The sequence below is a fragment of the Poecilia mexicana genome, unplaced genomic scaffold (genome assembly GCF_051168715.1).
Source record: "Poecilia mexicana isolate PSO_F unplaced genomic scaffold, ASM5116871v1 scaffold_21, whole genome shotgun sequence".
NCBI classification, from domain to species: Eukaryota; Metazoa; Chordata; class Actinopteri; order Cyprinodontiformes; family Poeciliidae; genus Poecilia; species Poecilia mexicana.
In genome coordinates this window covers 2,313,848-2,329,885 of record NW_028263390.1, presented here as the reverse complement: position 1 = coordinate 2,329,885, position 16,038 = coordinate 2,313,848, and the positions used below count along the sequence as shown (strand labels likewise).

At 40.3% G+C, this 16,038-nt stretch overlaps 1 protein-coding gene across 1 annotated transcript in view; it reads right to left on the bottom strand.

Annotated features, from left to right (window-relative positions):
- Positions 1 to 138: 138 nt before the first annotated feature.
- Positions 139 to 16,038, bottom strand: part of lama4 (laminin, alpha 4) — a 34,571-nt gene continuing 18,671 nt past the window's right edge. Inside the window, exons 14-40 of the mRNA XM_015013257.2 lie at positions 15,551 to 15,667; positions 14,631 to 14,779; positions 13,832 to 13,973; positions 13,650 to 13,743; positions 13,449 to 13,565; positions 12,852 to 13,037; positions 12,605 to 12,744; positions 11,178 to 11,342; positions 10,538 to 10,683; positions 9,570 to 9,732; positions 9,350 to 9,483; positions 8,675 to 8,846; positions 8,414 to 8,545; positions 8,179 to 8,321; positions 7,946 to 8,075; positions 7,659 to 7,796; positions 7,128 to 7,261; positions 6,340 to 6,504; positions 6,053 to 6,203; positions 4,853 to 5,037; positions 4,549 to 4,738; positions 4,306 to 4,461; positions 3,558 to 3,717; positions 2,232 to 2,359; positions 2,057 to 2,150; positions 762 to 881; positions 139 to 689 (exon numbers count right to left, since the gene is read on the bottom strand). Coding sequence (XP_014868743.2) covers positions 544 to 689; positions 762 to 881; positions 2,057 to 2,150; positions 2,232 to 2,359; positions 3,558 to 3,717; positions 4,306 to 4,461; positions 4,549 to 4,738; positions 4,853 to 5,037; positions 6,053 to 6,203; positions 6,340 to 6,504; positions 7,128 to 7,261; positions 7,659 to 7,796; positions 7,946 to 8,075; positions 8,179 to 8,321; positions 8,414 to 8,545; positions 8,675 to 8,846; positions 9,350 to 9,483; positions 9,570 to 9,732; positions 10,538 to 10,683; positions 11,178 to 11,342; positions 12,605 to 12,744; positions 12,852 to 13,037; positions 13,449 to 13,565; positions 13,650 to 13,743; positions 13,832 to 13,973; positions 14,631 to 14,779; positions 15,551 to 15,667 — 3,897 coding nt within the window. The 3' untranslated portion in view covers positions 139 to 543. The remainder of the gene's footprint in view (positions 690 to 761; positions 882 to 2,056; positions 2,151 to 2,231; positions 2,360 to 3,557; positions 3,718 to 4,305; positions 4,462 to 4,548; positions 4,739 to 4,852; positions 5,038 to 6,052; positions 6,204 to 6,339; positions 6,505 to 7,127; positions 7,262 to 7,658; positions 7,797 to 7,945; positions 8,076 to 8,178; positions 8,322 to 8,413; positions 8,546 to 8,674; positions 8,847 to 9,349; positions 9,484 to 9,569; positions 9,733 to 10,537; positions 10,684 to 11,177; positions 11,343 to 12,604; positions 12,745 to 12,851; positions 13,038 to 13,448; positions 13,566 to 13,649; positions 13,744 to 13,831; positions 13,974 to 14,630; positions 14,780 to 15,550; positions 15,668 to 16,038) is intronic.

Below are 16,038 nucleotides of genomic sequence, written 5' to 3'. Positions count from 1 at the left end.
TCCTACCTATGTCCATGTCATTATACTTGTAAAAATGAACAAATGTGAGCAGTACTTTAATAGAAAATAACCAACCTTCTCATAAATAATTATGAGAAGGTTGGTTTATATAAGTAAATAAGCTAAAAAAACATAAGCTTTTAATTGGATGTAAAAAAATTTTTATTATCAGATATAAACAGTACAAACGAAATCAAGATTTTAGATTGATCATGTTAATAAAAATGTGCCTAGAAAGAGATATTATGGACACTAAACCTTGCAATGATGCAATGTTTATGTGTGTTTTCTGCACTGCTGAGTGTGAATAAAGGAAGTACATTCTAAATAAATTCCACAGGATATATTTTATCTTGAAACATTTTTACTCGTCAGATTTTAAACTTTGATCTGGAAGTTTTGGTCATTTTCTTGGTGGAAAACAAAAATGGTGACTTAGACAATGAAGCAAGAACTGGAGCGAATGAACACACTCTTAGTGGGTATTATTAAGAAATTCTAAAATGAGTTTGGTCAGTGCTGTGATGGGGCTACTGATAAATATTATGCTCCAGGACAGCTTCCCACACTGACGGCTCCAATCACCAAAACCGTCTTGCTGAAGCTTGCTGGGCTCTTGTTGATGGTCAGGTTCTTCATGCAGCCCACGTAGGGCTTCCTGGTGGCAACACTGCCTGGGAGGAAGTCATCTGAGAAGAACAGGAAGTCAGTTAGGAAATGTGTGACTTTGCTCCAAGGAGCTGCTGGCATTGCTTTCTCACCTGGAGCTCCACCGATAAATATCGGCTTCTTGGTGTCTGTGGAGCGGGGGTTCACGGGGCCCACAACGTGTTTGATCTCAGAGTCCACATCCAGCTGGACAACGTTGGCATCCCGGATCACTGTGGGCAACAATGATCATTGGACTACATTTATATAGAGGTTGATTTATACAGAAAACACTGCAGAAAAAAAACACAAAGTAGGAGAAACAGAGTTCCACTGGAATGGAATGGAACAAATAGAACAACAACCTGACAGATTCGGTTTTAAAATGATCTTCTCATTTCAATTTCAGTTCAGTTTATTTATGTAGCGCCTATTAACACATGTGAAGTACTCAAGGTACTTTACAAAAAGAAAAAACAGTTTCAGTCCAGATATACAGACATTCCAACTGATCTTATTTTCTCAAACAATGCATCTTATTATTTCTTTAATATTAATGTTTAGCAGTGACCCAGCCAGAGTCTGGATTCTGTCTGAGAATCTGTAGAGTGCTAAAATTAGCGCGATTGTGAAAGCTTACTATGCTTCTAAAGAACGTTTTTCTACTAATTATTGAGCAGGTTGTAAATATTATCTGACACTGTATTATTTAATAAAATGTGAAACACAAAATGGCAGGTATGTATATATAATTTTGGGTTTAACTGTAAGAACAATTACCAGTAAAAATCTGAAAAGTGTTGCATGCATTTCTGTTCAGCCCTCTGAGTCTTTTGCCAGTTTTACAAGATGTAAATGTTATGTTATTGAGTTCTGTCAGATATGATGGAAACTGTCTGCAAACATAATGTTTCAACTTTTGCCACTAAGTCTCAATTGAAAACAAGATATTTTTCTCGTGTTTAAAGTAAAATAATCTGCCAGTGAAACTACTACTTTTTCATCAATATTAAGGAATTACTGACTTAAAATAAACTCCAATATCTTGCTGAAAAGTTGTAAGTTGGTATTGACTTATTTTAATCGTACTAAGATATTTGTACTAGAAACTAGGCAAAATATTTGGTAGTATTTGGTGCTTTTGCAGTGAATGCAGTTGGTTGAACTGTATTTAGTTAAAGGGAACTGGAGTAAACAGTTGAATACAATTGCACATTTTACTTCCTAAAAACATAAAATATGAAACCATGCATGATTCTTTATTCACCTCATTGGACAGTCAGTCAACAAAATACTTTTGAAGTTTATGCTTGCAGAGTAATAATTTGTGAAATTGCAAAGGGCCATGAATAGTACTGTTGCCCAGAACATCCATTTCCACCGTGCTTCCCTATTGTGTGATTCTGACCTGTTATTCTGTGCCAGGAGCCGTCACACACACCATGTCTCGGTGACACCTTCGTAGAGAACTCATGTTTTCCGTCATGAACAACAGCAACCACCTGGGAGGAGAAAAAGGAAACATTTTGACTGACTGGTCAGAAAGAGTCTGTCCTATTCTCATTATCACTGTTAAGACTCACCGCTCCTTGATGGATGTACATTATGAAATAACCCTCTGACGTGCGCACATGCAGTAGCACCGCTGAGGCCATACGAGGGCGCACCTCCATTGTTAACTCGAATCTCAGTCCCAGCTCAAAGGATTCATCTGAAGGAAGGAAGAATCACATTCAGCATGTAGCAGATGTTTTGGATGTCTTGACCACACAGGCCCTTAACTCTGGATGTGCAGCATGTATTATATCGGTCAAGCGGAGATGGAGATGTGATCCAAGCAACGTTTTCCCTGTCAGCACCCTCCATCGCTCTCTTCTACTGACACAGTTTGACTGCAACTGCTAAAGATATGAGGTCATTTTACCTAGCTACACATTTTTCCATTGCACACAGGTTTGTGAGACACAGGGGAACTTATGACCTGATGAACTAGCAACTTAACAGATGGTCAGCTGAAATAATGTTCTGCATACTGGAAAATATATCAGGTGGTTAGGCTGTGTTTAAAGCTGCAAGGAAACTTTTATAACAATATATATATTTTTTATATATTTGTTAAAACTATCACTATGTTGTGAGACAGATAAATTGTGAAAATAAATCAAGTTCCATTGCCTCAAGGTCCTCTGTGGTCCTACTGCATCTGCAGAAATACACAGCTCAGTTAGAAATATCCAATCAGAGCCAGGTGGAGAGTCTTAGCACTGTCAATCAACCTGATGTAAGCGCTGCTCAAGATTGCCAGTTTGCTACAGCTGTGCTAATGGTGGAGGAACAACTTAACTGTTTATCCATCATAATCGGTGGCCATGCTAACTAGCCTGAGCATTCACAGGAAACTAACTGTTGGAAACCAGCTGTAGCATAGCAGAGAGCAAGGGGGAGGGTGTGAGTAGCATGTACACAAAAGTGATTGACAGTGAAAAGACCCTCCTCCTGGCTCTGATTGGTTGTTTCTGACCAAGCGGTGTATTTCTGGAGAGAGCAGTAGAACCACGTAGAGGAGTCAGAGAAGCTTGAATTTTTTTACACTCACACTATCAAGACAGTGATGGTTTTAACAAATATGTTAAAAAAAACAACAACATATTTTTAAGCGGCTTTAACTATAGCACTCGGACAACGCAACAATAGGCTGACAGGATGAGGGGAGGAGAGGGGAGGAGAGTGCAAGTAGTGGGCGGAGCTTTGGCAAAGGTTGGACTTCCAATGAGTTCCAACCAAGTTTTATCTGATGTAACTTCAGAGAGTGAGACAAAAAAAAGTTGTATGTGACATTTTATTTTCTGTATGTACAATTCTGGTTTCAACTGGATATGTAGGGAAACTGCATCTATGAAACAACATACCCAAAACCACATATCCTCCCTCCTCTGAGAAGTACGTTCCATCCTCAGAGAGTCCTTCAAAGCATGGACCGACCCCGTAACTCTCAGTCATAGAGGACAACCTCCGTCCATCAAGCTGAAGGTTCTTCAAACAGCCAGTGAAGCTGTAAGCAGAGTTTCTCTGCAGGAAATACAACATTTTTTAATTTCCAAATCAGAAGCACAAACTGCTGAGAAGTTCATGTTAAGCACACAGCAAAAAAGGAATCTTCCAGTAAGATTTCTCTCATTTCTCCAGCTCCAGAAGATGTTCTGCTGATACTGATGTCCATAAAGTGGAGAGGACAGAAGGGGCAGTGTATGGTGTTTTTCTTTTACTATGCATCATTTGGAAATATTTAAAAATATATTCAAAATAAAATGCTATTTGCGGAGCTGAAATATGTAGGTCCAATTTTACTTGACATGCTATTAGCTGACATTTGCAAAACAGCCAATTCAGAAACACTATTTATTTTCCTTTGTGCTGACTGGCACTGTTGGGGGTCTTATCCCCCAACAGTAGTGATAAGACTGTAGATGTTAGCTTCTGCAGTAGCAATAAGACGGTTTCCACTGTGCTTATTAATGCACATTAAGTGATATTTTTGACATTTGAACTGTTGAAATAGGAAGTTAAAAGCATTTTGAGAGGGGTTCTCAAGTGTTACTTGCAGGCAGTTCTGATCCCCAATCCCACTGAATACCAGCGGTACACTGTAACTCATACCTGAATATTCCTTTGTGCTTTTCCTGGAGGAACTCCTCCGACAAAGAGGGAGTCGCTGACATGCCAGGGGACATTGTTTGCCTGAGCTCCGTCCTCAAACTCTGTCAGCCTGTCGATAGTTAGTCGCCCCATACTCCCATCACGGACACAAACAATCTGAAGCAAAAAGAACAGGTTATCAGTTTGAAACACGAGAGAACATATGTCATCAACATACAAGAAAAACTCACACTGTGAACTTACACTGTGCCATGCACCATCATCATATTTCTCTTCACTCCTAATTTGAACTTTCTGGTCTCCCACACTGAAACTAAACACGAGTTTTCCATCGGCCACAAACAGAGCCATAAAGTTGTCCTCTTGGACATCTGATGCATAAAAGATGAGGCCGAAAGGTGACTCCAACTTCAGGGACAGAGACAAGTGGCACCTGGAAGACGAAACATGGATCAAGTTATGGATGTAGAAACAAAAGCATGCATGAACACAGCAAGCTTTGAGCAAACACCTGGCTCACTACGAGCAGGTTGTGGGCCTGACGCACCTTTCAGATAGAGAATCAGGGATTCCCTCGTAGTGCTGCCTGCTGTTGGCAATTCCGCCATAGTGGAAGGATTGGCGAGTTGATCTAGGTCTGGGGGAGAGATGGCAAGACTGGACGTTTGGCTCTGATGACTCCAGATTAGAACTGGGCAGTTCTGGAAGATGACTGGACTTATCTCTGGCAACCTGTAAAAAACATTGTTGGGTAAGAAATGATCCTTCTAGGGTTCACTATGGGCAGGAATAGATTCCCAATGATCTCAAGTAGGTATGTCTGCAGATGAAGTAAGTGTTTCCAAACGATAAAGGAAGGACCACGTCTGATTGGATGAAATTAGCGTCTGTCGTTCGATCTTTTCTTTTTTCAAACACTGATACCTTACATCTCTGACAACAGTCTTTCATTTATTTATTTAATTTCAAGAGCTTGCTCTTGTAGCCTGGGGTATCGGAAGAATTTTTAGTAGAGATACACAATATTATCTGCATGGTATCAGTACCAGCCGATATTAGAACGTCTGGTTACATTCCAAAATATGAGCATCAACATAGATTACACTGTTTTAATAACTGATAGTGATTTTTCAGAGATGTCTATGAAGAGGGAAGGCTAAATGTTGATACTTTGGTACAAAATCAGTTTTGGTTACTGAAGTAATGTTAAATTGACATAATTAGTTAAAACAAATCATTAAGAAATAAAACTAAAATTATAATTCAAAACATAATGTTACTTAAACAGGCCCTGACACAAAGGATTGAACGTATGATTTCTTATTGTCTTGTTTAACTTTTTGATCTGGTCACCACAGATGAGAGATTTCTGTCAGATTCTGTAAGATTTCTGCTGGAACTAACCAATCATATGTTGCGCTGTAGAAATGCCTGTTTCAAGTCCGCAGAGAACCCGTTCTCATTGATTTAGGCCAGGGGTGCCCAAAGTCGGTCCTCGAGGGCCGGCATCCTGCACGTTTTAGTTCTCTCCCTGGTGGTAGTAACAACCTTTTCAGCATGTCAATGTTCTTCTTAGGCCTTCTACCGAGCCATTACTTGATCCAGGTGCGTTAAACCAGGGAGAGAACTAAAACATGCAGGATGCCGGCCCACCAGGACCGACTTTGGGCACCCCTGATCTAGGCAGACGACTGAGCAGAAGATGAGGAGCACACATGACCTAACCGAGCCGCTGTGTTTGTTTTACCTTTTGAGACTGGCTCTGTTTAGCTTTAGAAGACCCCCTGTGGTGAGACATCAGTGCAGCGGGACGTTGCTGTATTGGACAGTTCTCCAGGGAAACATTCACCTTCTCGGTGTACTTCTGGAAGTCCTCACCCTCAATGTCTCGGTCTTGTCTACAGACACAGAGTGACAGGGACAGAATACAAATTGAATTAGAACACAGCAAAAACTCTTCATATGGTTCTTACTAAACAGAAGGAGGCCTGTGGAGCCAGATGGAAGCTGTGTTCACAGGTGGTGGAGTCTTACCTGCTGATGTATGCATGGCTGATGCAACCAGTGAAGTTCTTTAAGCTGCTGCTTGGAGAGCCTCCATAGTAAAATGTCTTTATAGGAGAATCAGAAGAGGACTTTGCAGCTGACTGCAATCGCTTTAACTCCTTTTTGTCTTTGTCGTCCACTAGCAGTAAATTCCTGAGGTGAAGCAGAATGAAGTAGTTAGAAACCTTTGCTGTAACACTGCAGTGTTTAACTTTTACAATTTTAGTTTTGCATATTTGTTGAAAATGTCACTGTGGTGTGACAAAACTGTGAAAAAAATGGAGCTCCTCTGCCTTATCCCAGTGCTAACTAGAAACAACCAATCAGAGTTAGGAGGTGGGTTTTAGCACTGTCAGTCACCCTCTGCTCACCTCCCCCTCTTACTCCACCCCTTGCTCTCTGCTACCCTGCAGGTAGCATAGCCTGTTATGAATGCTCAGGCTAGTTATGGTGGCTACATATGACGCAGGATAAACAGTTTTCCTGTAGTAGTAAATTGTTTCTCCACCATTAGCACATTTAGCAGTGAGTACATGAGGACCACTTGACCATCTTGAAAAGTGATCACAATAGAAAAACACCAGAAAGCTTAAAGATATGTTTGATTTATGTTTTCAACATGAGGCTGTCTGCTTGAACAGAGCATTTCTCTGCAAATGCATTTAACAGTCGCGTAAAGCTGTTCTGTTTGGGTTCGTCATGGTAACCCAGTGGTCTTTCTCTCATCCCTGCCATTCTTACCCTAATAAATAAAAACATCATTTGAAACCTCCTACCTCTGCTTGTTCACTGAAGCCAGTAAGAAGTGTGTCCTTCCGTCGTTGTATTGCTTCTTCTGTGATTTGACCTTTGACCCTCGGTGGTTCAGTGTGACAGCTCCGTTCTCCAGCGCAATGCTGAACTCATCAGACTGAGGAGGAATGTCTTCCAGTTAGTCAGGCAAGTATTAAAGAACTTATTTCTTTAATACTCATCAGATGTGATGCATTAAAAAAATCACTCAACAATATTACTTTATAATATCTTGCAGTGGTTCAACAAGTTTTTCTGTCATGGACAACCTGCTCCCAGGATTACATGGGTGATAAAACTCAAATTGATCATTACTTTGGAAGGAAATGTCTCTTTCACAGAATTTTAAGGGTGTCAGAAAATGAGACAAAAATGTGACATGGAAATGTAGAAGTTTGTGGAGTGTGTGTGTGTGTGTGTGTGCGTGTGGGTGTGTGTGTGTGTGTGTGGGGGTGTGCGTGTGGGGGTGTGTGTGTGCGTGTGTGTGCGTGTGTGTGTGTGTAAGATGTTCTTACCCCTTGAGCGTGGTAGAACAGTAGTCCACTGGGCTGCAGTGTTCTGAAGTTAAGCCCTCCTTCGAAGTTGTCGAAGGGTGAGATTTTTGCGGTGGATCCCAGGTAGCTGTGGCCACTGAACGAAGCTTCGCGGGACATCTGGCACAGAAACACACACTGCAGTTTCAGAAACCCTTCATTTCTCAGACCCTCATACGGTCGACTTTGAAAAACACTGTCTTAGTCCCTGGCTTAAATGTACTTTGGAGTACAGTGTAGGAGTGTGAGTTGATAAATTGGTCTCTTACAACCAACTCCTCTGGGCAGCCGCTGCTGATCCCAACAGTACCAGGCTCCTCCAGCAGGTTAAAGTCTTTTTTCTGGAACAGGAATCCTTTGACACAACCCTTCAGCCCAGCTACAGAAGACAGCTCCGGCCTGTGTGGATACATCTTGTTAATTCATTTCCTTTGTGAAACTACAGACCTTCAATTTCTAATCAACAGTGTTTCTTTGGTTGCAGGTCCACTTAGCGACTAACCTGGATTTGAGGATGCTGGAGGGAGCTCCACCGATGTAGATATCTGAGAAAGGCAGGGAGGTTTGGGGATTCTCTACAGTTTTAACAAGGGTCTTGTCCACCAGTAGAATAACTTTCTTTAACATATGGTAGATCACTGACACCTATTAAACAGAGAGAGTTGTAACAATATTTTTGGATCACAGGAACATTTTTAAAACAAAAAAAAAAAAGAAAAAATAAGAGGATGATCCACCTCGTGGTATTTTGCATCGTTTATTTGAAACTTAGGTGAGTTATTCTCCAGAAGTTTTGGTCCATTGCTGAAGCTAAAGTCGTATGTTAGGCGCAGGAAGCCATTCTTTATCTCTAAAAGGAAAAAATTTTTCTGGAAAGAAAGAAAGAACATTTTTCAGGACTCAAATATTTTAAATCATGTTTAACTAATGGAAATGAACTTTTACAAAAAGCAGCAATACGGACGATTACAAGTCTATCTTTCATTAACAAGACGTACCCCGTTGACCATGAGGAAGATGGTGCTGTTGTTTGTGATCGTTCGTACAGAAATATCAAATCTTATGACTTGACCAAACTTGGCTCTCCTCTCAATGTTACTGACAAGTGCGTAGCCCGTTCCATCAAACAGATAGCTGGCAATGCGACTCTGGGAGAACGCCAACTTGTACCTGACGACAGAGGAGAACGTGTGATCAGGACCTGAACATGATTTTACACCATATCAGAGGTTTTAGATTCTGTACCCCTGGAAGCGAAAATACAACAAAAATACGATGTGGGAAAATTGCCATATACATATGATTTTAAAATGCTTTTAAAATGCATGAAGTTTAATCTATCTACTTTTCATCTATGAAAGCAATCTCTGTGTGACGAACCCAGAGTCACAGACTCCTAAATCTGTCCCTGCAGGAAGAGATAAAGCCCTGAAAACCTGTAGCTGTATTTGCAGAGAAAAGTGGTTCTATACTGAGCTGAATGCAAATGCACAACTATGGATGTCAAATATTTTGAAATCCATACATCCTATTCCTTCCATTTCACAGGTCCACACTGCTTTGTGTTGGACTGTCACTTAAAATCCACATGAAACACCTTGAATCAATGGCTGCAACATAAGGAGTGCACTGTAAGGAGTGTGAATCCTCTGTGGAGGAGCTGTAATGAGTACCTGGGACAGGGAGGAGAAGCAGCTATATTTAAAAAGTGAGTCTCTTTGAAGTTGTACAGACTGATGACATCGTTGTTGAGAGAAGCCAACTCGATGCAGCCCACAAACGGGGCCAGGCTCAGAGGAGGAGGCAGCTAGTTTAGAGATTAAAAAAAAAACAACATTTCTCAACATTCAGGAAAGGCTGGAATTACAGGAGGACTATGATTAAACTCACTACCTCGATGTCTGGTGGGACACCTCCGATGAAGAACACCAGATTCTTGGGGTCGATATCGAACAGTGAATCTACGATGGGAGCTTCGCCTTTCTGGATGAATTTCTGCTCATCTGTGGAGCCCTGACTGGGAATAGTCAGGAAGACTTTTCCATGCCTCCCCAACCTGCAAGAAGAAAATCATGAATAACCACACATCTGACATTCATAATTCATAAAAGTAGTCTGATGTGTTCTCTGAAACTGAAATGACCATGTTAGGTTTTACTGTAAACCATTTTTGCTACAAACCACCAAAAGTTTTGCATGACTTGAACATGTGCAGTCCTTTTATGCCAGTTCCCCAATTACAGCTGCAGTATGTAACTTTTATGAAAGATATGTGTTTTTGCAGATTTATTAAAACTGTCACTATGTTGTGACTGTGGGAGACAGATAAAAAGTAAAAAGATAAAAAAGATGAAAATTAAATATTCTCCTCCTTCTTGTATTACTATTGCTGTCTCAAGAAATACACAGCTTCAAAGGCAACCAATCAGAGCAAGGAGGAGGGTCTTAGTGCTGCCAATCAATCTCCGGTACTTGCTACTCATTGTGCTAATGATGGAGGAACAACTCAGTTACGGGAAATCTATTTATCTGCCATCATCAGTGCCAATGCTAACTAGCCTGAGCATTCACAACACACTCTCTTATCAGCACAGCAGAGAGAAGGGAGGCAATGGGAGGCAGAAACAAGCAATCCTTGTCACAACATGGTGACAGTTTCAGCAAATATTTAAAAAGTGTTTTTTAATAAAAGTTACATACTGCAGCTTTAATGAAATAAAAAAATAAGCTTCGCATTAAACTGATTGGATTTCTTCAACATGATTTTTGTGACAAATATAAATGCTAGCTGCCAGAGAATATTAATGATAGCCAATGATTCTGTAGTAAATGCTTTGCGTTTACTCTTAAAGGTCCTTTACCTTTCTATTTTGATATAGTTGAAGACTGCTGGCCACTGACTGACAGGCTTGGAGGTCAGAGGGATTTCAACATCGTCTCTCCCGAGGTTGTACACAAACACAAGTTTATCATTCTTGATGGCCAAACCCATGTAGTCCTTCCTGCCCTGAAAGCAGAAACAGAGTTTATGTTCCCACTGTGAGTTTTTACATGGCTTTACCGTCTTATAACAAGCTGGAAAAGATCGTTTTAATTCTGTATTTTACTCATTTTAAATATCTGACTCTCATGTGTGCATATTATTAAGGTTTATGTGTGGGCTATTATTCCAAATAAAATGAAATTGAACAGACAACTGCATGGAACACAACAGATTCCCAGAGAAACCACACTGACTGGCTGAGCGTTAAAGTCATGGAGATGAACAGATGAACTCCAAGTTGAATGGACACAATTGCACTTTTGTCTCAGACATCTCCTGGAAACCCTCAGTCTGGGCCAACTGGCTTGCTTCAAAGCTTTTCACACTAACTGCCAAGATTACAACAAATGCTCCCCGTCTCTTCGCTCCTGTCTCTCTTTGCCATGACCACCGGCTCCAAGTCAGGGTAAACAGCTTTTCTCTGACCCTAAAAAATGCAATCTGCCTGGATTCCTCACACTTCTGTCTCCCAAATACAGGATGAAGCGGTCCTCTATAGGGTCTTTGTCTGGGTCCACCCTCATGAACAGGCTGATGGATGTCACCGTCTTCAGCTCCTCAGGGTTGCTGGGCGGATGAACCTCAACTGAAGACCGTCCAGTAAATTTCATGGACACCTGAACCTGAAGCCAAATGAAACCATGTGTTAGAGCTTCTTATAATATGAACACTTTGCACCCTAACCCACTAGAAGGAAACAAAGAAAAGAAGTATAAGTGGATAATTGTAGTCACAGGAGCCCTGAAGCTGAAGTTAAAACTGAATTTCGTCCTCTGAGCCATTTTTCTAGACCTGAGCAAATGCATGCTTTCTAGAATTTAAGAGCATGTGACAAAAACAAAACAAAACAAAAAATAAACATGTACATAAATACAGGAACTCTGCATCATAATTGCTTCCTGTGATCAAGGTGGTGAGGAGGTGTTCTGCTGCTGCAGGAATTCAAACATTCATACTGTTGTCAGAACACATGAGAGCGTGCAGCAGCGTCTCTATGAGCCACAACAACAGAAACACCTGCTTACTGAGCAGCAGTCATGGTGTTGCCAGGGCGACCAAGGGTGGCATATTCTTTGTTGTTTTGTTGTCATTTTGGTTAATGTGATATGAGATCATTTTTATGTGCCCAGCAGATATATCAATTTTCTGCAGCAGCGTTACATATAGGGATAATTGACCATTTGTGGTGAGCAAACAAAAATAACACTGTTTTGGTGTAAAAAGAAAAAAATTAAAATGAAAGAAACACTTCTCCAAACATTCTCTTACCCTTGCAGAATGAGTTTTACATCTTGGACTATTTGAAACACATTTCTTTGTCCAAACTCATCAGCATTTTCAGACTTGTATTTATTCTGTTTGTCAGTGTTCATTTGTATTTGTCTTATGGTAAAAGAAAAATAGCTGGAAGACACTACTTTCAATAGTTGTTCTGAATGATTTAAAAGTTTTATACAATGTTTGTTTACAATCATCAAATCACACATATCACAAATGACTGAAAATACTGAAAATGTTATATGTCTGAACATAATTGACGAAGACAAACAGAGATGATTAAGCCCTGCTGGGCTTTAACTGGAACTGAATGCTTTGGTCAGATCTGACTCTTCTCCAGGTTAAATTTGGCATAAACAAAGAATAGCATGTAGAAAGGCACCTAGTATCCACTGCCAGTAAATGTGGTCTTTATTTTTTATTTTTTCACTGAATATATGAATTTAAATTCAAGGTGGGATTTTCTAATATTATTTAGAGATTATTTCACTGCAGTGGAGTAATATGGCTCAGTAAACTGGATGGATGGAGGTTACCAAGTAGATCTGATGTTCTTCACTGTGACTGTGAAGTGGTTTGTAGTCAAACATAAATGTAACAAACTAACTTTCTTGGCCACACTTCTGGCTTGAGCGATGAGCTCTCTGATCCTCAGGATGTTGGTGGTCACGTTGTTCACAGGCTTCTTCTCTTCAACCACCTTCAGCTTGTCCAGCAGCTCAGGAACAAGCACACTCAGGTTTTCCACTGCAGGACAGATCCAGGAACATGAGCTGAAATTAGCTTATGATTTTTTTTTTTTTACTGTTCTCACAACTTTCACATAGAAACTGTTGTAAACAGAAACTTTTCACCTGCTTCCCCGGCAGATGCAACAGCATTTTTGTACGCAGAGGCAGAGTACTCGTTGTTTCTCATGTTGTGAGCCCACTGCTGCACTTTATTGTTGATGGGAGTGACGGTCTCAAGCACCTCTGCTGAGCGGTTCAGAGTCTCTTCTGCCACTTCCAAGGAAAAGTTCAAACGCTGCGGGGTTCTGTCTGAAAAACGGTCGCAGATTGACGAGAAACAGTCAGTGAATATTTCAGTTTGATGAATGAGGACTATTGGTGGTTAAAAAACCGATTCAGACATGCTTAATAAAGTATGACAATTTGAAATACAGAAAAGAGACAGTTCAGTTTTGTACATCGGATTCTGTTAAAAGGGCAGAATTATCTATTTTTGAGGCACACGGTGGCATTTTGTGGCACAGCATTACATTAACTTCTGTTGTTATAATGATGTATTGCTACATCCACCACAACTGCTTTCCTGTGTTGTTTATCCACCACCACAGTGTCCAGTTATATCTATCTCTCTCTCTCTTTCAGTATCTATTTTGTGGCTCCAGGCTCAGTTTCTACTAGTACCCCAAACAGATGAACAAAGACACACAGACATATTCTTACCTGTCTGAATCACCTGGATGTCATTCGTTATCTCTTCTAGTTTTTTCTGATTTTTTTCCATGGTCCTCTGGGTCTCCTCGATGTATAGCACACTGTCAGCCACTTGTGTATCTACATCTGTGAAAGAGTAACGAGTTGAGCAGCAGAAGCACACTACACAGTACAGACAGTGAAGGTGCCTGACACTTGAACTTTTCCTACCATGCTGTTCTGATCTCAGTGTAACAGATTGCCGGAAGGCATTTTCACTCTGCGTCACCAGATGTCCAAGCTGGGTTTTAATCGCATCAATGGCCTAAAACACAAAAGAAAACTCTCACTAAAATCACACTGACTCACAAAGGTAGAACACTCTGGAAGGTGGACAGTGACGGGCAGCATACGTCTTCTGCTCTCTGAGATAAGTTGAACGTAGTGAGGGAAGTGATGTTGGCATCGTCGATGTATTTCACTATATTGTTGTAGACGTTGGCAGCACTTATTGCTCTCTGAACGAAACCATTGGCATCGCCTTCTTTCAGATCCCTGGAGAAGATAGATTTATAAATCATTTAAAGTGGACAGAAAAATAGAAAAAAACAATTCACTTAAGCACAGACAGGAAAAATTGGGCTGATGTTGATATCAATAACTTCCCTGCTGCTTTGCTGTTTCAGTTAAACTTCCCACAATCCTGCACTGTGACTGTCACATGACCAAATACCACATGACCAACAGATGGAAATAAACATCAGTTGTTAATATTGGTTCGTTTTACTCAGGATAGTTGGAAAGCGGTGCATTTCTTTAGACGCCAATAATAGATCGAGTTTGATCTTTTCACAGATTATTTGTCTCATAATGAACTGTCATGACATAGTGATAGTTTTAACATATAAAAACTTGTTTTAAATAAAAGTTACACACTGCACATTTAATTTGCTATTATGTAACATAAAAACATCCAAATTGCAACAGAGCTGCATTGCTAAAAAACAACAGAAAAGAAGAAAACAGAATGTTTTCATTATCACAAAAACATCTCCACAAGTTAGCTTTTTGGATTCATTGTCTGCAGGATGCCAAACTACTTTCTGTACTTCATGTTACTTCATGAAGTAACATGTAGTTGATGTTACATGTTTCAGTAACATGCTATGTGTGTGTACAGAGGGAGTGTCTGGATGCAGAGAGGTTTCTCACTCCTCCAGCTCATAGGCCAGCCTCTCTAGCTGCACAGCGTGGTCATCGGCCTTCTGGACCAGGTCTCTGTCCACCTTCGACAGTCGCTCTGTCTTCTCAGTCAGCTTCTGGCTGGCACCGTCGATCTCGGCGTGGTACTCTGTCACATTCTGCAGATGTTAACACACAGCTCAAGCCAAACATTTACATATGCTGTATAGAAAGAAGCTTTTTTTTCTGGAGTCTGACACCAAAGCAGACTCCAGCGTTCCTGTTTCAGGTCAATTAGAATCAATAAATTCCAGAATAATGAGAGAGAACTTTTTTTAACCTCAAGTTTTAACATATAATTTTACAAAGAACCAAGGAAATGTATGTAAACTTCTGACTTTGAAAACAGCTTATGACTTGAGTCAGGTTCTTTCCAGTTTGTTGGAATTTTGGCCCATTCCTCCTGACAGAACTGGGTCAGATTCATACATCACTTGCTCAAACACACATTTTCAGATCTGCCCTCAAGCTTGTCAGTTGGACAGAAGTCATAGCTTTGTGATGGCCAGGTCAAAACATTAGCCACTTACTTACTTGAATCTATGCTGAAGGTCACTGAACATTAGGAGGAGCCAGTTGGGACCAATTTACACTGATTGGCTGATGTCTCAGATGCCTTAATATTTCCACAAAATATTATGTAATTATGGAGTGCTATTTTATGAAGCACTCCAGTCTTCACTTTCCTATGTATGAATGGATTGCACTTGATAACTAAGCATAAAATCACAGTTCACTCTTTGCAGTTTAATATTGAGCAGACAATTGTACAGTTGTAATTTTTAACAAAAGCTGAAGTTTGAAGAATAACAGCACCAAAATGTGAACAAAGTGTTTGATTATCTCTATGTAGAGAAAGCAGTTTCATATTTAGCTGTCCACCATCTTACCTGTGCTATAGCGTCCACCTCAGCCACAGTCCTCTCAGCGTCAGAGATGAAGGTTCTGCTGGTCTCCAGTGTGCCATTGATGGCCAGCTGGTCCTCTGTCAGCCTCTGCTGTTTTGTCTGGAGACAGAAAAACAACACTGAGGTAATTTAGAATTATTATATGTTGATGCTGGGTGGGGTTGTCCATTTTGTTAAATAATAAAAATTAATAAAATGACGTTTTTAAACCTCTGGGTATTATACCTGAATAGATTATGTGTTTCCATAAACAGAGAAAAGACTGCTTAATATTATATTTCAGGAAATATTAAATGGTTTCTATTTAATAATGTGAGTAGGGCTGCATCTAAGGTCAGAGAGAGGCTTGGAGAAAAAGTCGGAGGCGAGGCAGAGATGGTTTAGACGTGCAGAGGAAGTAAGCTGCTCACTTTGTATAGTTTTGTCCAGTTAAACTAATTGGTTGATGTCTCCCTAATATTTCCATAAAA